The sequence below is a fragment of the Macaca mulatta genome, chromosome 14, assembly GCF_049350105.2.
Source record: "Macaca mulatta isolate MMU2019108-1 chromosome 14, T2T-MMU8v2.0, whole genome shotgun sequence".
NCBI lineage: Eukaryota > Metazoa > Chordata > Mammalia > Primates > Cercopithecidae > Macaca > Macaca mulatta.
This window is the reverse complement of record NC_133419.1, coordinates 125393055-125418265: the sequence shown is the minus strand read 5'-3', so window position 1 is coordinate 125418265 and position 25211 is coordinate 125393055. Positions and strand designations below refer to the sequence as shown.

Below are 25211 nucleotides of genomic sequence, written 5' to 3'. Positions count from 1 at the left end.
TCAGGGATTCAACTTCTTCCTGGTTTAGTCTTGGGAGAGTGTATGTGTCCAGGAAATTATCCATTTCTTCTAGGTTTTCTAGTTTATTTGCGTAGAGGTGTTTATAGTATTCTCTGATGGTAGTTTGTATTTCTGTGGGGTTGGTGGTGATATCCCCCTTATCATCTTTTATTGCGTCTACCTGATTCTTCTCTCTTTTCTTCTTTATTAGTCTTGCTAGTGGTCTATCAATTTTGTTGATCTTTTCAAAAAACCAGCTCCTGGATTCACTGATTTTTTTGGAGGGTTTTTTGTGTCTCTATCTCCTTCAGTTCTGCTCTGATCTTAGTTATTTCTTGCCTTCTGCTAGCTTTTTAATGTGTTTGCTCTTGCTTCTCTAGTTCTTGTAATTGTGATGTTAGGGTATAGATTTTAGATCTTTCCTGCTTTCTCTTGTGGGCATTTAGTGCTATAAATGTCCCTCTACACACTGCTTTAAATGTGTCCCAGAGATTCTGGTATGTTGTATCTTTGTTCTCATTGGTTTCAAAGAACATCTTTATTTCTGCCTTCATTTCGTTATGTACCCGGTAGTCATTCAGGAGCATGTTGTTCAGTTTCCATGTAGTTGAGTGGTTTTGAGTGAGTTTCTTAGTCCTGAGTTCTAGTCTGATTGCACTGTGGTCTGAGAGACAGTTTGTTATAATTTCTGTTCTTTTACATTTGCTGAGGAGTGCTTTACTTCCAACTATGTGGTCAATTTTGGAATAAGTGCGATGTGGTGCTGAGAAGAATATACATTCTGTTGATTTGGGGTGGAGAGTTCTGTAGATGTCTATTAGGTCCACTTGGTGCAGAGTTGAGTTCAATTCCTGGATATCCTTGTTAACTTTCTGTCTCGTTGATCTGTCTAATATTGACAGTGGGGTGTTAAAGTCTCCCATTATTATTGTATGGGAGTCTAAGTCTCTCTGTAAGTCTCTAAGGACCTGCTTTATAAATCTGGGTGCTCCTGTATTGGGTGCATATATATTTAGGACAGTTAGCTCTTCCTGATGAATTGATCCCTTTACCATTATGTAATGGCCTTGTCTCTTTTGATCTTTGATGGTTTAAAGTCTGTTTTATCAGAGACTAGGATTGCAAACCGTGCTTTCTTTTGTTTTCCATTTGCTTGGTAGATCTTCCTCCACCCCTTTATTTTGAGCCTATGTTTCTCTGCATGTGAGATGGGTCTCCTGAATACAGCAAACTGATGGGTCTTGACTCTTTATCCAATTTGCCAGTCTGTGTCTTTTAGTTGGACCATTTAGTCCATTTACCTTTAAGGTTAATATTGTTATGTGTGAACTTCATCCTGTCATTATGATATTAGCTGGTTATTTTGCTCACTAGTTGATGCAGTTTCTTCCTAGTATCGATGGACTTTACATTTTGACATGTTTTTGCAATGGCTGTTGTTCCTTTCCATGTTTAGTGCTTCCTTCAGGATCTCTTGTAGAGCAGACCTGGTGGTGACAAAATAAGCATTTGCTTGTCTGTAAAGGATTTTATTTCTCCTTCACTTATGAAACTCAGTTTGGCTGGATATGAAATTCTAGGTTGAAAATTCTTTTCTTTAAGAATGTTGAATATTGGGCCCCACTCTCTTCGGGCTTGGAGAGTTTCTGCCAAGAGATCTGCTGTTAGTCTGATGGGCTTCCCTTTGTGTATAACCCAACCTTTCTCTCTGGCTGCCCTTAACATTTTTTCCTTCATTTCAACTTTGGTGAATCTGACAATTATGTGTCTTGGAGTTGCTCTTCTCAAGGAGTATCTTTGTGGTGTTCTCTGTATTTCCTGAATTTGAATGTTGGCCTGTCTTACTAGGTTGGGGAAGTTCTCCTGGATGATATCTTGCAGAGTGTTTTCCAACTTGGTTCCATTTTCCTTGTCACTTTCAGGCACACCAATCAGACGCAGATTTTGTCTTTTCACATAATCCCATATTTCTTGGAGGCTTTGTTCATTTCTTTTTACTCTCTTTTCTCTACACTTCTCTTCTTGCTTCATTTCATTCATTTGATCTTCAATAGCTGATACTCTTTCTTCCAGTTGATCGAGTCGATTACTGAAGTTTGTGCATTTGTCACGTAGTTCTCGTGTCATGGTTTTCATCTCTATCAGTTCTTTTAAGGTCTTCTCTGCATTGATTATTCTAGTTATCCATTCATACATTCTTTTTTCAAGGTTTTTAGTTTCTTTGCACTGGTTATGTAGTTCCTCCTTTAGCTCTGAGAAGTTTGATCGACTGAAGCCTTCTTCTCTCAACTCATCAAAGTCATTCTCCATCGAGCTTTGTTCCATTGCTGGCGATGAGCTGCGTTCCTTTGGAGGGGGAGATGCACTCTGATTTTTTTAAATTTCCAGCTTTTCTGCACTGCTTTTTCCCCATCTTTGTGGTTTTATCTGCCTTTGGTCTTTGATGATGGTAACATACTGATGGGGTTTTGGTGTGGGTGTCCTTTCTGTTTGTTAGTTTTCCTTCTAACAGTCAGGACCTTCAGCTGTAGGTCTGTTGGAGTTTTCTTGAGGTCCACTCCAGACCCTGTTTGCCTGGATATCAGCAGCAGAGGCTGCAGAAGATAGAATATTGCTGAACAGCGAGTGTTGCTGTCTGATTCTTGCTCTGGAAGCTTCGTCTCAGGGGTGTACCCCACTATGTGAGGTGCGAGGTGTCAGTCTGCATCTAGTAGGGGATATCTCCCAGTTAGGCTACTCGGGGGTCAGGGACCCACTTGAGCAGGCAGTCTATCCATTCTCAGATCTCCACCTCCGTGCTGGGAGATCCACTGCTCTCTTCAAAGCTGCCAGACAGGGGCATTTACCTCTGCCGAGGTTTCTGCTGCTTTTTGTTTAGCTATGCCCTGTCCCCAGAGGAGGAGTCTACAGAGGCAGGCCAGCCTCCTTGAGCTGTGGTGGGCTCCACCCAATTCGAGCTTCCCGGCAGCTTTGTTTACCTACTTAAGCCTCAGCAATGGTGGGCACCCCTCCCCCAGCCTCGCTGCCACCTTGCAGTTAGATCTCAGACTGCTGTGCTAGCAATGGGCGGGGGACCCTCTGGGCCAGGTGTGGGATATAACCTCCTGGTGTGCCATTTGCTAAGACCCTTGGTAAAGCGCAGTATCAGGGTGGGAGTTACCCGATTTTCCAGGTGTTGTGTGTCTCAATTTCCTTTGGTTAGGAAAAGGAATTTCCTTCCCCCTTGCGCATCGCAGGTGAGGCGATGCCTCACCCTGCTTCAGCTCTCGCTGGTCGGGCTGCACCCGCGGACCAGCTTCAACTGTCCGATACGCCCCAGTGAGATGAACCCAGTACCTCAGTTGAAAATGCAAAAATCACCCGTCTTCTGTGTTGCTCACGCTGGGAGCTGGAGGCTGGAGCTGTTCCTATGCGGCCATCTTGGGCGCGCCCTACAGCATGGATTTTGTTTGTTTTCATGCCATATCTGAAGTTATTAATGGACATTTTAATTAAATAACATGAATAGCATGGTCAGTGGGTTTGCAGTTCTCCCACTGTCTTTTTGCATTGGCCATTTATTCTTTATATAAAGTACAATTACAATGTCTTCTGTCTAATTCAAACTAGTTTGCATACGCAAATCTTTCTATGACCTCAGTTTATTTTTATATTTTATTTACTTATTTTTTTAAGTTCTAGGGTACATGTGTACAACGTGCAGGTTTGTTACATATGTATACACGTGCTATGTTTGTGTGCTGCACCTATTAACTCGTCATTTACATTAGTATTGCAACAGTTTTTGTCAGGTTGCTTTTAGAACAGCAGTATTATATTTCAAGGGGGAAAAAAGCATGTGAGGAAAAAAACATACACAAAGGGAATACTAAACACCTCACAGGAAATCTGTTTTCACTAGTGGGATGCCACATTAATATTTCAGGAATCCTTGTACCCTCTTATACACAATAAACAGGATATTCAGCGGCAAGAGGCCCTCAATCATGCAGATACTGCTTAGTCTTCCAATGTCAAACAAACTAGTGATAAAATATTTGAGAAATTAAGAAATACAGGAAAGATAGGAAAAAATGATTTATCATCCACAGACAATTCTTTAACATCTTCAAATATTTTATTTCAGTATGTTATTCACTGTATGATTGTTGTTGTTGCAAAAAGCTTTGTTTCCATCTGGTCCACAGCTTGGGAGAAGTTCAGGGGCGGTTAAGAAGCTGCCCCGGGGCTAGAGGCGGAGGCTCAGGCAAAAGCTGCAAGTACAGGGGCCTGCAGCAGTGCCCCTCAAAGATCACTGCCAATATTTCACTTGAGGCTTTTTTCATTTATGCTCACAAGAAAAATTAGTCTGTAATGCTGCTTTCTTGTAATGTCCCTGTCACGTTGGTATTAAGGTTATGCTGGTCTCTATAATTATTTGAGAAATATTCTACTTTCCATTCTCTGGAAGAATTTATGTAAAACTTTGTTATTTTTTCCCTTATATATTTAAAAAGAATTCCCCAGTGAAGATATATGAGCTTGAATCTGAACCTGGATTTTTCTTTCAGGATTTTTAATAACTGATTTTATTCCTTTCAGTGATATGGGATTACTCAAATATTCAATTTCTTCTTGTGTCCATTTTAGCTGTTTTATCTCCATAGGAGTTTATTTTATTAAAATTTTCAAATTTTTAAAATGTAAAGTTGTTTATAATGTTCTCTTATTGTGATTTAATGTCTGTAGGCTCTGTAGTAATGGCTCCTTTTCTATTCCTAATACTGGTAAATTGTGTTTTTTCTTTTTACTGATTAGTAAAAGTGATATATCCTTGGCAAAACAAAATCTTTAAAAGAACCAACTTTTGTCTTTGATTTCCTCTGTTATGGATTTGTTTTAAATTTCACTGATTTCTGCACTTATTCCTATGGCTTCTTTTTTTCTGATGTAATTGGCAGTTTTTCCCAAGCTTAAGATGGAAGGTTAAAACATTGACTTGTAGCCTTTTTTATTTTATATTAATTGTAATCAAGGCTCTGACATTCCCTTTAAGGACTGCTTCAGCGACATCTAAAAAGTTTTAATATGATTTATCTTCATTATTATTTTCTCAAAAGTATTTCCTAATTGCCATTATAACTTTTTCTTTGATCCATGATCCTTTAGAAATACACTGCTTATTGATTTCTAGTGTAATATCACTAAAGTTACAGAACAGACTGAAAAATAACCCAAAGTAAGATCAACTTTGGAAAATGTTCCATGGGCACTTGATAGGAATACATTCTGTCACGATTCAGTGTTTTTACAAATGTTTCCACTTTTCTTAAATTTCTAGGCACAAATTGGTTGGGTCATATAGTAGGTCTATATTTAACTGTATAAGATATTAAACAGTTTTCCAAAGTGGTTGTGCTCTTTTCTACATATGATACTAATACATGAGTTACAGCTGTTCTTCATCCTTGCCACTATCGGGTACTGTTAAGTTTGTTGCCTTTCCCTCCCTAAGCTAATCTAGTGAGTCTGAAGTAGTACCTCATTGTGTATATAGTGAGTTCTTATTTTAAGATTATATTTTTGGGTGGGCGCGGTGGCTCAAGCCTGTAATCCCAGCACTTTGGGAGGCCGAGACGGGTGGATCACGAGGTCAGGAGATCGAGACCATCCTGGCTAACATGGTGAAACCCCGTCTCTACTAAAAATACGAAAAACTAGCCGGGCGAGGTGGCGGGCGCCTGTAGTCCCAGCTACTCGGGAGGCTGAGGCAGGAGAATGGCGTGAACCCAGGAGGCGGAGCTTGCAGTGAGCTGAGATCCGGCCACTGCACTCCAGCCTGGGCGACAGAGCGAGACTCCGTCTCAAAAAAAAAAAAAAAAAAAAAAAGATTATATTTTTGTATTTGATTCTATTTTATAGATTCCAGTTCTTTGGTGAAATTCTCCATATTTTCATCAATTTTCTCCATCTCTTCCTCTAGTTACCTGAGCACATTCATCAATTATTTTAAAGTCTACTAATACTAGTATCTTGTGTCACTGGAGTCTGCTTCTGTTGTCTTTTCTTTCTCTTGGCTTTTGGACATCTAGTTCCAAGTATGTACTTAGAAACTTTTGATTGAACACTGAATATTGTTTTAATTTTTTAGAGGCTCTAAATGATATTATCCATAACCAGAGAAAGTTCATACTTTTCTCAGCTAGGCACAAAGTACACAGTTCATCATCTTAATCTAGTCCAGACATCAGCAGAATCAAGGCTGCTTTGTAATTTAGGTACAATTTATTCTATTGCCAGCTAGACTATGTTCTTAGTGTATGCTCTCCCTAGCTCACCTGAAAGCCTGGTATGTACATTGAGCCCTTTCTCCCCTCCCCTAACCCAGTGGGTCCTGAACTCTACATCTCCTTGTCATCACAGACTAATAGATTCTTAGTCTGTTTTCCACATATTTTCCATTTAGCCTTCATGTTTTCTTAGACTTTGACAAATGTCTTGGGGAGAAAACTGATAAAATGTTTGAGACCCTCGAGTCTCCAATTTTGTTACTGCAGCTCCTTAAGACCACCAAAATCTCTGCTTGTTTCTGTCATCCAGCAGCAGCCCTGTACCTTATCCAATGTCATGCTGAAACATATTTTGAAAACTCCTTAAGAAATATTTAGTTCCTATTGTTCCCAGAACTTTAGTTATTTTCACATGCATATAAATCAGACCTCCCTTAATATTTCACATGCTCCTTAAGCTCATGGTCACAAACTGAACTCACTAGCTTCCCGAAAAACCTGTTCTTTGAACATTCCCTATTTATGTTAATGGTACTAACCATTCATTCAATTATCTAAGAAAAAAGTTAGAAACCACCCTTGACCCCTCTCTCAACACCAAAGCCATCAAGACTAAGAATTTGGTTATCAAAAATCTATGGATTCTACTTCTTAAATATTATTAAATATGTCACTCTCTGTTCCCAGTGCCCTCATCATCCCCCACAACTACTACAATAACTTCTTAACTGGACTCTGCCTTAGTTTTCTTTTTTAGATTATTCTATATGCAGCTGCCAGACTGATCTTTCTAAGATTCTAGTCAGATTATAGGACTTTTGCCTTAAAATCTTTCAACAACTTCTTTATAGATTCTCTGCCACTTCACTTCACTTGGGGTTTAGCCACCCCAAATTTTTATTTCCCAGACATACCTTATGCTTCATACGAAGCTCCTTGACCATCTGACAAACTTCAATTCATCCTTTAAGATCCTTTACGATCCTTAAGGATCCTTAAGATCCTACATCCTTAAGATGTAGCTTAAGTATTAACTCATCTATAAAGCATTTCTTGACCTCCCTAGACTATCCCTGCCTCACTTTAAGCATTATAATTATTATCTCTTTTTCTCCTACTGTCTGTCCTCTCTTGGTGCTCATCCTATTAATCTTCATCATCATCACTACTACCACCACTACATCATCATGGTAGTAACAGGTACTTTTTATTGAGATCTTATTAAATGTCAGATACAATGTTAAGTACTTTACATACATTTCTCCATTTAATGCTATCAACAAACTAGAATATCAATATTATAATCTCCATTATATAATTAAGGATATTGACGCTCAGAGATGAAGTTACTTGCTTAAGTTTACGAAGTTCATATGGGATACATTCAAACTTAAGTCCATTTGTAAATATGTACTATCCTGTCATATATTCTAGTTTTATATTCTTAGCATATAGGACAGTCCCTGGCATGTTGTAAGTTTTCAATAAATGTTTGCTTTGTTGTTGAAAAGTACTAAACAAGATAATATATGATACTCCTTGTCAATTACAAAATTCTGCATGAATACTACTATTATTTCCTCTCACCTTGACTCTGTTTATGTATGTTTTCCTAATTCACCATCCTTATCCCCTTCCCTGCAAAACATGTATTTATCCACCCACACCCAACTGAAGTATAATATTTTCTCTAACTCTCCAGATAAAATCATTAACCCCTTCTTCTGTGCTCACATGGACTCTGTACCTATCTCTGCAACTGCACTAATTATATTACTAATTTGAATAATTTGTTTCTCATCCTCCCTCCCCAACTTAAGATTATGAGTTCTTCAAGAAAAGGAATGAATTTTATTTATCTTTGTATCATCTGAGTCTAGGACAGTGCCTATGATATGGAAGATAAAAAATAAATGTTTTCTGAATAAATGCAGAATCCCTCTTAGACCTGGGTAAGAGGGGAGAGCTTATCACGAGACCCACATTTTTAATAGTGCCACTTTGGCCTGTCTCTGACCATATCTCTTCCCATAGTCCTCAGAGACTAAGCGACTAGGGGAAGGTATGCACCTGAAGCCTATGACTGCCCATCTATACTCTGCTCCAAGTACCCAGGCCCCTGGAATTCTTTACTCAAACTTTCCAAGGCCATTTTTAGGGTATACACAGTTCTGTTCCCCACCTTTGTCTTCCTCAGAGCAGACTGCAACTCTCGTGTGCATCTAGGCTCAATGGGACATTAAGGGGTGACTACTTACAAGGCATATACTTAGAACTTGGAAATCTGGGCTGAGTTGAACCATAGCATGTATCCAAAATTCTTTGAGTACAAAATAGAGGCATGAGTAAGAATAGAAAGCAGGTGGACTGGAGGCTGACTCTCCCCAAACTGCCACTCATGTTACTTCAAGTAACTCAGGGGAGTTCAAGAATTACAAATTTGAGTCTGACCTTCTAGTCACTATGAAATCATATTTGTCAAGGTAGGACAATAGAATATCTGTCATTTAACAGTTTTTTTTAGCTCAGCTTATAACATTTAAATACTTAGATGTAAGGTACATAAACTTGTATTTGTAACGTGAGCCCAGTACCGCAAATATTAGAGGCAGGTTTAAATCAATTATTCCATGAATAAACTATACATAAATGAAAATACATGTGAAAGCACTTAAAATAACACAATAAATATTTCCTTTGACATGGCTTCTATACCAGCAGTCACTGTTTTTTTAAATGAATTGTTCTAAATAAAGAATACTTCTATTACAGAAACAGCTGCCCATTAAGATGAAGGAAAACTTATTAGTAATACAAGAGAAGAAATGGATTACTAATTAAAAGGTTTTTTTTTTTTTTTTTTTCACTGAGATGAAATAGCATTGAAAAGGAACTAGGAAACTTTTAGGTCCAATGACGACCTATTAGGGAAAGGACTCTTTATTAAATAAATGTTGCTGGGGTAACTGGCTAGGCAAATGCAGAAGAATGAAACTGGACTCCTACCTTTACTATACACAAACATTAACTCAAGATGGATTAAATATTTAAATGTAAGACCTCAAACTATAAAAATCCTAGAAGAAAACCCAGGAAGTACCATTCTGGACATCAGCTTTGGCAAAAACTTTATGACTAAATCCTCAAAAGCAACTGCAACAAAAGCAAAAACTGACAAATTGGACTCAAACTAAAGAGCTTCCTCACAGCAAGAGAAACTATCAAGGGCATAAACAGACAACCTACAGAATGGTAGAAGATATTTACAAACTATGTACCCGACAAAGGTCTGATATCCAGTATCTGTAAGGAATTTAACAATTTGGCCAGGCGTGGTGGCTCACACCTGTAATTCCCCCAATTTAGGAGGCTAAGGCGAGTGGATCACCTGAGGTCAGGAGTTCAAGACCAGCCTGGCCCACATGGCAAAACCCTGTCTCTACTAAAAATACAAAAATTAGCCAGGCGCGGTGGCACATGCCTGTAGTCCCAGCTACTCGAGAGACAGGCACGAGAATCACTTGAACCCGAAAGGCAGACGCTGCAGTGAGCTGAGAATGTGCTGCTGGACAGAGTGAGACTCCATCTCAAAAAAAAAAAAAAAAACAAAAAAACACCAAGCAAACCAAAAAACAACCCCATTTAAAAAGTGGGCAAAAGACATGAACAAATACTTCTCAAAAGAAGACATACAAGTGGCCAATAAAGAAGAAAAAATGTTCCACATCACTAATCATCAGAGAAATGCAAATCAAAACCAAAATGAGATACCATCTAACACCAGTCAAAACAGGTATTACTAAAAAGTCTAAAAATAACAGATAATTGCAAGGCTGCACAGAAAAGGGAATGCTTATTCATTGTTGGTGGAAATGTAAATTAGTTCAGCCACTGTGGAAAGCAGTTTGGAGACTTTTCAAAGAACTTAGAACTACCATTTGACCCAGCAATCCTATTATTTGGTACAATGAATCCTTCTACCAAAAAGACACATGCATTCATATGTTCGTCGCACCACTATTCACAACAGCAAAGACACAGAATCAACCTAGGTGCCCATCAATGGTGAACTGGATAAAGAAAATGTGGTATGTATACACCATGGAATACTATGCAACCATATAAACGAATTAAATCATGTCCTTTACAGCAACATGGATGTAGCTGGAGGCCATTATCCTAAGCAAATTAACACAGAAACAGAAAACCAAATACTGCATGTTCTTACTTATAAGTGGAAGCTAAACTTTGGGTACACATAGACACAAAAATGAAAACAATAAACACTGAAGACTACTAGAGGGAGGGAGAGGGGAGAAGCAAGGGCTGAAAATTACCTATTGGGTACTATACTCACTATCTGAGTGACAGAATCATTTGTACCAGAAACTTCAGCATCATGCAATATACCCATATAACAAACCAGCACCTGTACCCCCTGAATCTAAAATAGAAGTTGAAATTATAAAAAACAAAACCAAAAAGACCCCAAAAACTATTCATTATGCTATTTGAACACATTTCTAGCACTTTACAGTAACCTATAGCGATTTTGTTATAGTATTATATAGAGTATTTCAAAATAAAAGTGTTATTGCCTCATACTTTATAGCACTTCACAAATTTCAAACTATTACACATATTAGCACTTTGTTTAGTGCGTTATGCATAGTATGTCAATAACATCTGATGAAGTAAATCCTCATATTAGATTTCATTATAACTTTTTTTTTTTTTGAGACGGAGTTTCGCTCTTGTTGCCCAGGCTGGAGTGTAATGGCATAATCTCCGCTCACTGCAATCTCTGCCTCCTGGGTTCAAGCAATTCCCCTGCCTCAGCCTCCCAAGTAGCTGGGATTACAATCATGAGCCACCACACCCAGCTAATTTTATATTTTTAGTAGAGATGGGGTTTCTCCATGTTGGCCAGGCTGGTCTCAAACTCCTGACCTCAGGTGATCTGCCCACCTCAGCCTCCCAAAGTGCTAGGATTACAGACGTGAGCCACCGTGCCTGGCCCATTATAACTTTTTATGCATTGTTTATAAGTCAGTAGGCACAATGAAGTTTGTCAAGACAATGGGGTTGAGCTCTAAGGAACACAGTAAAAACCCATAGCCTGTAGTCCTAGCTACTCAAGAGGCTGAGGCAGGAGAATCGCTTGAACCAGGGAGGCAGAGGTTGCAGTGAGCTGAGATTGCGCCACTGCACTCCAGTTTGGCAACAGAGAGAGACTCCATCTCAAAAAAAAAAAAAAAAAAAAAAAAAAGAAAAGAAAGAAAAGAAATGCAACTGATAGAGAAGAACTTCTTCAACTTGATAAAGCACATCTACAAAAAATTTACAGCTAACATCATACTTGATGGTAATAAATTTTAAGTTTACCCACTGGATAAGAAACAAGGCAAAGATGTACCCTCTCATTAACATCATACTGAAAGTCCGTGCTAATGAAATAAGGCAACGAAAGGAAATAAAAGGCATACAGATCAGGGAAGAAGAAATAAAACTATCTTTGTTCACAGGTGATATGATCATATAATAACAAAAAAGTCACTGAACAAGCTACTGGAACTACTAAGTGATTACAGCAGGGTTGAAGGATACAAGTTTAACATACAAAAGTCAATCACTTTCCTATATACCAGCAATGAACAGGTGGAGTTTAAAATTAAAAGCATAATACCATATAAATATACCAGCAATGAACTTTCCTATATACCAGCAATGAACAGGTAGAGTTTAAAACTAAAAGCACAATACCATTTATATGATTTCCAAAATGGAAGACCTAGGAATAAGTCTAACAAAATATATGTAAGATCTATAGGAGCAAAAACAACAAAACACTGAAGAAAGAAATCAAAGGACAACTAAATAAAATGGCGAGATAATCTATGGTCATGGATAGACTCAATATTGTCAAGATGTCAGTTCTCCCCAACTTGATATATACATTAACTGCAATCTCAGTAAAAATCTTAACAAGTTATTTTGAGGATATTGACAAACTTATTTAAAGTTTATGTAGAGAGGTAAAGCCAACACAACATTAAAGAAGAAAAACAAAATTGAAAGACTGAAATTACCCGACTTCAAGACTTATTATAAAGCTACACGCCACACCCACTTACGCCAGCACCCAGGTAGAGAACCAAAGGGCCTGAGGACAGGACTGCCTCACCCACTACTGCCAATGCAGGCACTCATGTTTGTCATCTGGGTGCCTGGGGATCAACCACTTATCTTATCCACAATGAGATACCATCTCACCACAGTTAGAATGGTAATTATCAAAACAACAAAAAGTAACAAAAGCTGGTGAGGATATAGAGAAAAGGAAACTCTTATACTCTGTTGGTGGGAATGTAAATTAGTACAGAAACTATGGAAAACAGTATGGAGATTTCTTAAAAAAAAACTTAAAAACAGAACTTCCAGATGATCCAGCAACTCCACTATTGGGTATCTATTCAAAGGAAAAGAAATCAGTGTATCAAAGGGCTACCTGTACCTCCCCCCATGTTTACTGCGGCACCATTCACAATTGTCAAGATACTGAATCAACCTAAGTGTCCTCAACAGAGGGACACAAAGAAAATGTGGTATATATACACGATGGAATACTATTCGGCCATAAAAAAGAATGAAATCCTGTCATTTGCTGCAACACAGATGGAACTGGAAGTCATTATGTTAAATCAAACAAGCCAGGCACAGAAAGGCAAACATCGCAAGTTCTCACTCACATGTGGGAGCTAAAAACGCTGATCCCGTAGAGGTAGAAAGTAGAATGAGAGTTAACCAGAGAGTGGGAAGTGAGGAGGGGATGAAGAATGGGTTAATGGTTAATGGGTATAAACATACAGTTAGATAGGCAGAATAAATTCTACTTATTGGTAGCACAGTAGGGTGACTCTAGTTAACAATAATTTATTGTATATTTCAAAACAGCTAGAAGATTTGAAATGTTTCCAACACAAAGAAATCATAGTGTTTGAGATGACAGATATCCTAATTACTCTGATTTGATCATTACACATCACACATTTGATCATATACATTGCATGGTATCAAAATATTACATGTATCCCATAAATATGTACAATTATTATGTATCAATAAAAATATGTAAGTAAAGCTATAATAATCAAGATAGTGTGGTACGGCAAAAGACAAATAGATCGATGGAGTAGAACAAAGAGATCAATGGAACAGAACAGAGAACCGAGTCCAAAAAACAGAACCACATAAATGCAGTCAACTGATTTTTAACAAAAGAGCAAAGGCAATACGATTAATAAAAGATGGTCTTTTCAACAAATGCTGCTGGAACAACTGGACATCCACATGCAAAAAAAAATGACTCTAAACACAGATCTTACACCTCTCACAAAAATTAACAAAATGGATCACAGAGAAAAATGCAAAATGCAAAGCTACAAAACTAGAAGGTAACACAGGAGAAAATCTAAGTGACTTTGGGTATGGCAGTGACTTTTTTTATATATATAACACCAAAGGCACAATCCATGAAAGAAGGAACTGATAAGGCGGACTTCATTTTGCTCTGCAAAAGATACTGTCAACAGACGAGAAGACATGCTACAGACCGGGGAAAAAATGTTTACGAAAGACTGATAAAGCACTGTTATTCAAAATATACAAAGAACTCTTAAAATTCAACAATAAGAAAAACAAATGACTCAAAAAATTGGAAAAAGATCTGAACAGACACATCATCAAAGAAGATATACAGATGACAAATAAGCATGTGAAAAGGTGTTCCATATTATATGTCATTAGAGAAGTGAAAATTAAAACAATGAGATACGACTAAATACCTACTAGAATGGCCAAAATCCAAAATACTGACAATATCAAATGCTAGCAAGGATGTCGAGCAACAAGAACTCTCATTCCTTGCTGGTGGGAATGCAAAATGGGTATAGCCACTTTGGAAGATAGTTTGGTATTGTCTTATAAAGCTAAATATATTTTTACCATATGATCCAGCAATCATACTCCCTCAGCAACCATACTCCTTGTTATTTACTCAAATGAGCTAAAAAGTATGCCCCCACAAAAACTTGTACATAGATTTTAAAGTAGCTTTGTTCATATTTGCTAATATTGGTAGTAAACAATATGTCCTTCAGTAGGTGAACAACTAAACTGTGATACATTCAGATAATGGGATATTATTCAGTACTAAAAATAAATGAGCTATCAAGTCATAAAAAAAGCACTAGAGGAAACGCACATGCATATTTCTAAGTATAAAAAGCCAATCTGAAAAGGTTACATACGTACTGTATGATTCCAACTATATGACATTCTGGAAACGGCAAAACCACGGAGACAGTAGAGAGTTCAGTGGTTACCACAGGATAGGGTATAAAGAGGGAGGAATAGGCAAAGCACAGAGGATTTTAGGGAAGTGGAAGTACTCTCTGTAATACCATAATGGTAGACACATGACATTATGTATTTGTCAAAACCTATAGAATGCCTAAAACTAAAGGTGAACCCTAACGTAAACTATGGACTTTGGGTAATAATAATGTGTTAATGTAGGTTCATCAGTTCTAATAAATTGTAACACTATGGTGCAGGATAGTGACAGTAGGAGAGGCTACGCGTTTGTGGGGCAGAGGGTATACTCTCTGTACTTTCTGCTCAATTTTGCTGTGAGCCTACAACTGCCCTTAAAAAATCAAGTCTAATAGAAAATCGAACCAAAAAACCAAACCATAGCTCTTCACCATCTTCCAATACTTCCCCCAGATCGTTAAAAACAGCTGTTTTCAACATGGATCAGAGGGCAAAACCATTACCTTTTTCTAAACTTCATCTTCCAAAAACATCTTAACTGGCAATTTAAGGCTCACAGGGCAGATCAAATAACTTACTTTTCAATTTTCTTCTTTTGTTCTTTTTGCCTTTGTTGTTCTTTTACTTGTTCTCTCTCAATATCCATGAAAAGTCGTCTATGTCTCAGGTACTGCTTTTGACGCTAAGGAAAGAAGTTAAAATTACTAAGATTCTGCTTTCAGAGGAATTTCCAAGGAAGAAAAATATTCTTATACCATAGACAAAAACAAACAGCGAGCAAACAAAAATAGATGATATAGAAGTTACATGGGATTAAGTCTTTAATTTCCTTCTGTCTGTGGTCACTCAGGATGTCACATACACAAGAATTTTATATTTTCAAGCACATAGCTATTATATGTTAATAGGCAAACCAGAGAAAGTATTTACTCTGTGTTACTCTGAAATATTTATTCTGTGTTCCCAAGTAGTAAGTACCATAAAAGCAGGGCCACAGAAAGAATGTAGAAGATATTTTGTAACAGAACAATAGTTACTTTAACTTTTCAAAATTAAAACAGTATCACAAAAGCATACTCTAAGCCTAGCCTAATATGGCACAGAGGAGGGTAGAAGGGCTGAGGTATAATAAAGCCTCAGACTCATAAACAACATGAGTAGAATAAAAGCAAGTCCTACTAGACTGTATGTGATCTGTTCGTACCTCTGGATTTATATACACTCTTTTAAATACACAAGCTATTCAATGAGCAAAAAGCATGTCTATGTATATACCAGAGTAGTACAGGGCTTTTTGCTAAAAATTATTGAAGGTCTATACTCAATACTGAGGATGCATCAGAATCACCAGTGGTATTTTTAAAAAACAAAAATGCCCTAAACCTCCGTTTTCAGATATTGATCTGGTGTATCTGGTTTAGATCTAGGCATATTTGTATTTTGAAAAAAACTTCCCATCTGATTCTGGTGCATGGCCAGGTTTAAGAACTATTGGTTTAAACTAACTTTAGATTGAAAAGAGAGAGAGAAAAAAAAGAAAGCCATAAAGTAATTATCTTCCTTTAAATAAGTTATAGTGGCAAATATACATTAGCTGGAGAAATTTATTAGTATCAAATAATTGGTTTCATATCAATGTACCCTAACTCATAGGAGCTTGGAAAAGAAATTCAACACATTATAACGAGTGAAGCAACTTTTATTTTATTTATGAAATTTGTGGTATTAGCTCTTTTATGTGTTAGGACACAACAAATTGTTTCCAATTTCTCATATATTAATACTATCATAGTAGAAATATTGGTGTCCAAAAGCAGTATCATTACATACCTCTTTCTTATCTTCTTCTTTATCTACGCCAGACTGAAATGCGAGTGGAGCTTGGAATTCAGTGCTCAATCCTGATCGATATCCATCATAAGCCTGTTAGAAGGTCCAGTCACACAAAGTGACAAAATTACCAAAAACTACCTCATGAGCCATTTTGATATTTTTATCTAGTCTTTTCTTTTGCAAACTTGGGCTCAATTGGATAAAGAAGCAAAAAATAAATAAACAAATAAAAAGGGGGATATAAAGAATAAAATCAAAAAAGAATGAAAGGAAGCCATTTCAGAAGGAATTAACCAAACACAAAATAATAAATCGAAGAAAAGGGTTCAGGTCAAAAATATGAATAAACAAAAAATTAAAATGTTCAGAATGAAAATTCTTTTAAAGTGGTCACTTGAAATCACTGTCATGAGTGTACTTGGAATAGAATCTAGGATAAATAGCCAGATTCCTTAATATTTCAATTCTACATATGATCACTTTGAATTTATAAAACCCTCTTAGTGTGCATGAGTTGAGAGAAAATATGATATCAACAACTGGAATGGCATGGAGGAAACAGGCTAATTTCCACCCATGTTTACTGGGAAAGCCTTATAACTTGGTATATCTACTTGGACATTATATAGGTCAAATGATGATCTCCAACTTTTAGAAATAAAAAGTTTAAAATTATTTAATCTCTAAAGTTTAAAAGTTATTTATCTTTCAACAAGGTTGCAGGATACAAGATCAATATACAAAAATCAATTGTATTTCTATACTTGTAAAGAAAAATCTAGAAAGTAAATTAAGAAAAAATTTACAATTACAATATCTTAAAAAAGAATAAAACACTGAGAAATTTAACAGAGGAAGTGTGAATTTTACACTCTGAAACACACAAAACATTGTTTAAAAAAAATGAAAGATGACCTATATAATGGAAAGACATCCCACGCTTATGGACTGGAAGACCTAATATTGGCAGCATTCCCCAAATCGATCAACAAATTTAATAAACCTCCATCAAAATGTCAGTTGATTCTTGGCAGAAATTGACAAGATGATCCTAAAATTCTTATGAAAATGCAAGGGACCCAGAATAGCTAAGACAGTCTTGAAAAAGAACAAAGTTAGGGGACTCTTCCTAACATCAAAACTTACTACAAAGATACAATAATCAAGATAAACTGTACTAATTCAAGGATAGATATGCTATAGATCAATAGAATAAAAGTGAGAGTTCAGAAATAAACTCTTACATTTATAATGCATTGATTTTCAATAAGAGTGCCAAGACAATTCAATTGAAAAATAAACGTCTTTTTAACAGATGATTCTGGGACACAGGTTATGCACATGCAAAAGAATGAAGTTGGACCTCTCCCTAACACTATACACAAAAATTTACTCAAAATTGATCATAGGCCTAAATATAACAGCTAATACTATAAGACTTAGAAGAATGCATAGGAGTACATCTTCATGATTTTGGCTTAGGGAATGGGTTCTTAGATATGACAATAAAAGCACAAACCATGAAAGAAAAAGTGGACAAATTAGACTTTGTCAAAACTAAAAACTTTTGTGCTGCAGAGGAAACCACCAAGAAAGTGAAAGGCAACACACAGACAGGAGAACATCTGCAAATCATATGTATCTGATAAGGGACTTGTATGTGGAACATATTATGAATTCTCACACTCAATAATCACAACACAAATAACCCAATTACAAAATGGGCAAAGCATCTAACAGTTCTCCAAGCAAGATATACAAATGGTCAGTAAGCACATGAAAAGGTGTTCAACATCATTAGCTATCAGGAAAATACAAATCAAAAGTATAGTGAGGTGCTACTTCACACCCACTTGGATGGCAATAATTAAAAATACAGATAATACCAAGTGTTGATGAGGATGTAAAGAAATTTGAGCCCTCGCATACTGCTGGTGGGAGTGAAAAATGGTGCAGCCACTTTGGAAAAATCAGTTTGGCAGGTCCTCAGAAGGTCAAGCACAGTTATCATACATTCCACCAACTCCACTATGAGGTATACGCCCAAGAGAAGTGAAAAATATGCCCACAAAAAAAAATTGTACACAAATGTTCACAGCAGTATTATTCCTAACAGCCAAGAAATAAGCCAAACTTCCATCATTTGATGAATAAAATGTGCTATATGCACAAAATAGAATATTTCTCAGCAGTGAATAGGAACGAAGTACTGCTATATGCTACATCAGTGGATTTTGAAAACATCTGCTAAGTGAAAGAAGCCAGTCACAAAAGGTCATATCTTTCATGGTCTCCTTTGCACAGACTATCCAGAACAGGCAAATCTGTAAAGACAGAAAATAGCTTAGTGGTTGCCTAGGACTGGAGGTGGGGCTAAAGGGAAAAGGGGAGTGGTACAGGACTTTTAGCGGGTGATGAAAATGTTCTGAGACTGATTGTGGTTAATGCCACAAACACAACCTGTGATTTTTGCACAACCCTGTAAATACTAAAAACACTGTATACTTTAAATAGGTCAATTGTATGGTATGTGAATTACAATCATTCATTATTTGCATATTATATATTTGCAAATTTGCCTATTCACTAAAATTTGTGTGTAATCCCAGTACTCAAGGTGTTTTTGCAGGCCTTTGCAGACATGCACAGAGCTGTGAAAAATGTGAGTCACCCAACATGCATGTTGCCAACTGAGGCTGACCAAGGTGATACTCTGCCTTTTTGTTTCAGCTGTCATGCTGTAAACAAGTGTCCTTTTTGCAGTCTATTTGGTGCCACGTGTTTGCATGTTTGTGTTCTATGTTGGTGATTTCACTGTTAAAATGGTCCCCATGCATAGCTGAAGTACTATCTATTATTACTAAGCACAAAAAGGCAGTGGTGTATCTTATGGAAAAAATATGCGTGTTAGATAAGCTTCATTCCAGCATGAGTTACAGTGCTGTTGGCTGTGAGTTCATGTTAACAGATCAACCATGTATATTAAATAAGGTGTTTTAAAGAGAAATATATATAAAATAAGGTTATGTAGTGATTAGCTAACAAAAATTGTATGACCAGAGGCTTGCAGGAATCTAACCCAGTTATCTCCCCTAGGAGCAAAAATTCAGTATTTCCTGATTCAGTGTTTGTAACAACTTTATATAACACAACTACTATGAATAACAAGAATAAATTGTTTACATCAATAAAGCTATTATTATTTTAAAAGTTACTTGTTTTGTGACTCTAAAAGTCTGAAAATCTATACAGCAAAATGTTAATGAGAAGTATCTCTAAAATTTTGGTTATCTTTTTCATTTGTGCTTATCTTCTCTATAATAAAAATGAAATTACTTTCTGTTTTCAATAAAGAAAACTGGACTCCCAGTACTCGCCAACGATGAAGCACACTTTGGGCTCTCTCTCTTGCTCTCATTGATTGTAACTAAGACTTCTAGGAAATGTAGCTCCTGGGATCTGGAGAGCGTAGGGGGTAACCTAGAGAGAAGTGAGCTAGAAAGTGGACCCCTTAATTCTGTGTGTGAACTCGCACATATCTCAGAATCACCCCTGAACTGTGCGTGCATGGGACAGACCTATAGGAATATATTAAAAGCTTTGAAAACTAACTAAACATTGGAGCCACTGTGCACAGGAGAGATCACTTACAGTTGGAATTTAACCAGGTTGACTGCCTGCTAGAATAAACAACAAAAGAGACAATATTCTTCAGAGGATTTTAACAGAAACCAGAGTCTCAAAATATAATATTAAAAATGTTAGCCTGGTGGCTAACATGGTGTCTCATGCCTGTAATCCCAGCACTTTGGGAGGGCAAGGCAGGTGGATTACTTGAGGTCAGGAGTTCAAGACCAGCCTGGCCAACATGGCAAAACCCTGTCTCCACTAAAAATAAAAAAAAAAAAAATTAGCCAGGAGTGGTAGCACACGCCTGTAATGCCAGCTACTAGGGAGGCTGAAACACGAGAATCACTTGAACTCAGGAAGCAGAGGTTGCAGTGAGCCGCGATCACGCCACTGCACTCCAGCCTGGATGACAGAGCAAGACTCCATCTCAAAAAAAAAAAAGTCTAGGATACAACTTAAAGTTAGTTGACATAGAAAAAAGCAGGAAGATGTGACCAACTTTGAGGGGTGAAGATAATAAACAGATTCCAACTCCAGGGTGACCCAGATGTTGAATTAACAGACAAAACCTTTAAAGCAGTGATTAATACTATATCTATGAGGAAAAGGCAAACCCAATTGAAGTGAAAGAAAATACAGAAGTTCTCAGCACAAAAATAAAAATTATTTAAAAATACAGATCCAAATTTTAGAGACAGAAAAACACAATACGTGAAATCAAAATTTCACTGGATAGACTCAATAGAAGAATGAAAAAAAAGTCAGCGAACTTGAATCTACTGGATCAATATAAATGATCCAATGTGAAGAACAAAGAGAAAAAACAAGACTGGAAAAAAACCGAACAGCATGTCGATGATGCATCTGTGGGACAATATCAAAAGGTCTAACATTTGTGTCAATGGAGTTGCAGAAGGAAAGGAGAAAATAATTGGTACATAAAAAACATTTGAAGACATAATGGCAAAAAACTTCCCAAATTTGGTCAAAGATACAGATTTACAGATTGAAAATGTTCATCATACCTGAGATGGGATAAACTAAAAAACATTAAGCCTAGACACATCATAATTAAACTGCTGGAAACCAAAAAATAACAAGAGTTTTGAAAGTAGCCAGAAAAAATAGACATATTACATATAGAAGAACAATGACTCAAATAATTATAAATTTGCTATCAAAGACTGGAAACCAGAAGACAGTGTAACAGTATTTTTAATGTGCTGAAAGAAAAGAACTGTCAATCCAGAAATCCATATCCAGTAAAAATAAATTTTAGGACTGATGACAAAAGAGATATTCTCAGATGAAAGAAAATTAAGCAAATGCATTGCTACAAGACCTGCACCACAAGAAAAGGTAAAGAAAGTTAGCTGGAAAATGATACCAGGGAGGAACTTGAAACTTCAGGAATGAAAGACAAGCAACAAAAAGAGTCAGTAAGTAGAGACTCTCGGCCGGGCGCAGTGGTTTACACCTGTAATCCCAGCACTTTGAGAGGCGGAGGCGGGTGGATCACCAGGCAGGAGTTGGAGACCAGCCTGACTAACATGGCGAAACCCCATCTCTGCTAAAAATTCAAAAATTAGCCAGGCATGGTGGCATGCACCTATTATCCCAGGTACTCAGGAGGCTGAGGCAGGAGAATAGCTTGAACCCGGGAGGCAGAGGTTGCTGAGCCGAGATCACACTACTGCACTCCCGCCTAGGCAACAGAGACTCTGTCTCAAAAAAAAAAAAGGTAGAGACTCTCTCAAGTTTTTCACAAAAACATGTATGATTATTGAAGGCAAAAAAAAAAACGGCGTTTTCAGTGTAGGCAGATGGAACACCTATGACAATTTTAACATAAAGGGGAAAGGGTAAAATGACCTGTCTGATTATAAAGCTTCTACATTTACTTAATGTGGTAAACTATTAACTCAAAGTAGACTGTGAAAGGTTTAGTATGTATACTGTAATCCTCAGAGCAACCATTATAAGATAATATGAAGAGATAGAGCCAAAAAGATAATAGGTCAATTAGAATGAAATTAAGTAATATTCAAATAAAGAGACTTCTGCTTGAAGCCACAGTACAATAATAGAACAGAATTTACCTTCCTCCTGAAGACTGAAGAAACAAAAAACAAACAAAAATCTATAAGACAATGGTTTTTAAACACTGGCTATAAGGAAGCACAGGATAATTATTTCTCATAGACAGGAAACAAATGTGGTCAGCACTACAATTGTCCCAGCTTACCGCCTCAATAATTTCTAGTACACGACATGGAGAGAGGGATTCCAGACAGACCTTGGCAGCCTCTCTGGGGAATAACAAGAAGAAACCACACTGTACCTTTAGCATTTTGCTTGCAAATCTCAGCTAAATTTCCAAGTTCATTGCTTGCAAGTTATGCCTTCCATACAACTGTAGGACACAATTTAGCTAAGCTTCCTACCACTAAATAACAAGGATTACCTTTCCCCCAGTTTCCAATAACATGTTCCTCATTTCCTTGAGCTTCACTGGCAGTATTTTTATTTTTTATTTTATTTATTTATTTATTTATTTATTTATTTATTTTTGAGACAGGGTTTTGCTCTTGTCGCCCTGGCTGGAGTGCGGTGGTGCGATCTTGGCTCACCGCAACCTCCGCCTCCTGGGTTCAAGTGATTCTTGTGCCTCAGCCACCCACCCTTGCAGCTGCGATTACAGGTGCATGCCACCATGCCTGGCTAACTTTTATATTTTTAGTAGACAGGGCTTCACCATGTTGGCCAGTCTGGTCTCACACTCCTGGTCTCAAGTGATCCATTCACCTCGGCCTCCCAAAGTGCTGGGATTATAGGCATGAGCCACCATGCCCAGCTGGCAGTATCTTTAATGTACACATTTCCACCAATATTTTGCTTCTAAAAATGAAGATATTCTCTAAAATGACGGCCAGGAGCAGTGGCTCACACCTGCAATCCTAACACTTTGGGATCCTCCTCAGCCTCCTCAGGCAGGAGGATCACTTGAGGCCAGGAGCTCAAGACCAGAGTAGGCAACACAGCAAGACCCCGTCTCCACAAAAATATAAACATTAGCCAAGCATGGGTAGCACAACCTGTAGTCCTAGCTACTTAGGAGGCGGAGGCAGAAGGATCACTTGAGCCACCCATTTGCGCTTCAATGAGCTATGATTATGCCACTGCAATCCAGCCTGGGCAACTGAGTGAGAGTCTGTTTCAAAATACAACAATAATTTTAAAAATGATAAAGGCTTTCTCTGTCAGGGGCCTCAAAATTCTTCACCTCTATCCATTACCCATTTTTTTAGCCATTTCCACATTTTTTCAATATTTGTTGTAGCAGCACCCCATTCCCAGTACCAAATAGCTACAAACAGGAAACAACCCAGATGTCCATCAATAGGAGATTGAATAAACAAACTGTGATATATTCAAATAATGGAATGCTACACAACAATGCAAAGAACACATTATTGATGCAGCAACATGAATGAATCTCAGAAACATTATGCTGAGTAAAAGGAACCTTACACAACAGGATTCATACTGTATAGGAAGGTCTAGAACAAAGAAAACGGATTGTGAAGAGTCAATGGATATATGGGTAAACAAAACGTAGTATATACATTCAGTGGAATGCTATTCAGCCTTAAAAAGGAAGTAACTCCTATAATATGCCATAGCATTATGCTAAGTGAAATAAGGCAGGCATAAAAGGACAAATACTGTATGATTTCACTTACATGAGGTACCGAGAGTAATCAAATTCATGAAGACAGAAAGTAGAATAGTGGTTGCCAGGGACATGGGGAGAAGAGACTGAGAAATTACTGTTTAACGTGTATACGGTCTCAGTTTTACAAGATGGAAAAAAACTCTGGAGATGGATTGTGGTGATGGTTGCACAACAATGTGAGTGTACCTAACACCACTGAACTGTATACTTAAAAAGGATTAAAATGGGAAATTTTATATGTATATTTTATCACAATTTTTTAATGTGTCTACATTTACATGTGTATAAATGCTTATAAAGAGGACTCAAAGGATGCATACAACTCTTGACAGTGATTAACTTTGAAGAGCAGAGAATATAGCAGGTGGGGCTTGAAGAGAAAACTTTTCCTCCGAGATAGTAAGAATAAGTAATAACAGCAACAAAAAGAAAGTAAATGGTTAAGGCAGTTATTGTGTGATAGCTTTTATTTTCTGTATGAAAGTTGAGAATATGCAGGTGCAGCAAGAAGTTTAAGGAGTGTTTAAGATTTAGAATAGTCAGTGTAGAGCACTGGAGAGCAAGGTGGTAGGGAATAGGCAAGAAAAAATACTAAGCAGCCCTGGGAACCTAGCTGTGACTGGAAACCCTAAGTATGAATATGGTATAAATCTATACTATTAAAGTGTTTTGTTCAAAAAGGCTAGATTATTTGGCAGCGTAGAAGGAGAAAAGATGGCCAGGCGCAGTGGCTTACACCTGTAATCCCAGCACCTTTGGAAGGCTCAGGCGGAAGGGTCACCTGAGGTCAGGAGTTTGAGACCAGCATGGCAAACACGACGAAATCCCATCTCTACTAAAAATACAAAAATTAGCCAGGTATGGTAGGACATGCCTGTAGTCCCAGCTACTCAGGAGACTGAGGCACAAGAATCACTTGAGCCTGGGAGGCAGAGGTTGCAGTGAGCTGAGATTGCACAACTGCACTCCAGCCTAGGTGATAAAGTGAGACTCTGTCTCAAAAAAAAAAAAAAGGAGAAAAGGCTATTCCAGGGTTGAAAATTTCCAGGGACAGTAACAGCAGAAGGACAAGAGACTCAGACCACCAAAGCTGTAACCTGAACTGAATAGTCTGGAGTAAGTACCCCTCTTGTGTGCTTTGTGAATGCCCTATATGTCCTCTATTGCTAATTACGCTGCTTCATAATTATGTTTATGTATCAGTCTCTCTTCTTTAGATTGCCTGAAATTTGAGTGTTGTGTCTTGCTCACAACTGTATCTTTGATATTTAGTATTTAAACGATGGCTAAAACCTAAAAGGTGCTCAATAGATGTTTGATTGATTGGCTAATCCGTTCAAAACATATCTACCGAGTGACTACTAGGTACCAGCCACTGTGCCAAGTGCTGTTCATATAATGGTAAATAA

General features: G+C 37.4%; 1 protein-coding gene across 2 annotated transcripts in view; it reads right to left on the bottom strand.

Annotated features, from left to right (window-relative positions):
• The window catches only part of CCDC15 (coiled-coil domain containing 15), a 98458-nt gene that overhangs the window by 30464 nt on the left and 42783 nt on the right, over nt 1–25211 (bottom strand). For both annotated transcript variants that reach the window (XM_077964592.1, XM_001107046.5), the window contains 2 exons: nt 16434–16526; nt 15182–15285 (listed from right to left, as the gene is read on the bottom strand). In XM_077964592.1, coding sequence (XP_077820718.1) covers nt 15182–15285; nt 16434–16526 — 197 coding nt within the window. The remainder of the gene's footprint in view (nt 1–15181; nt 15286–16433; nt 16527–25211) is intronic.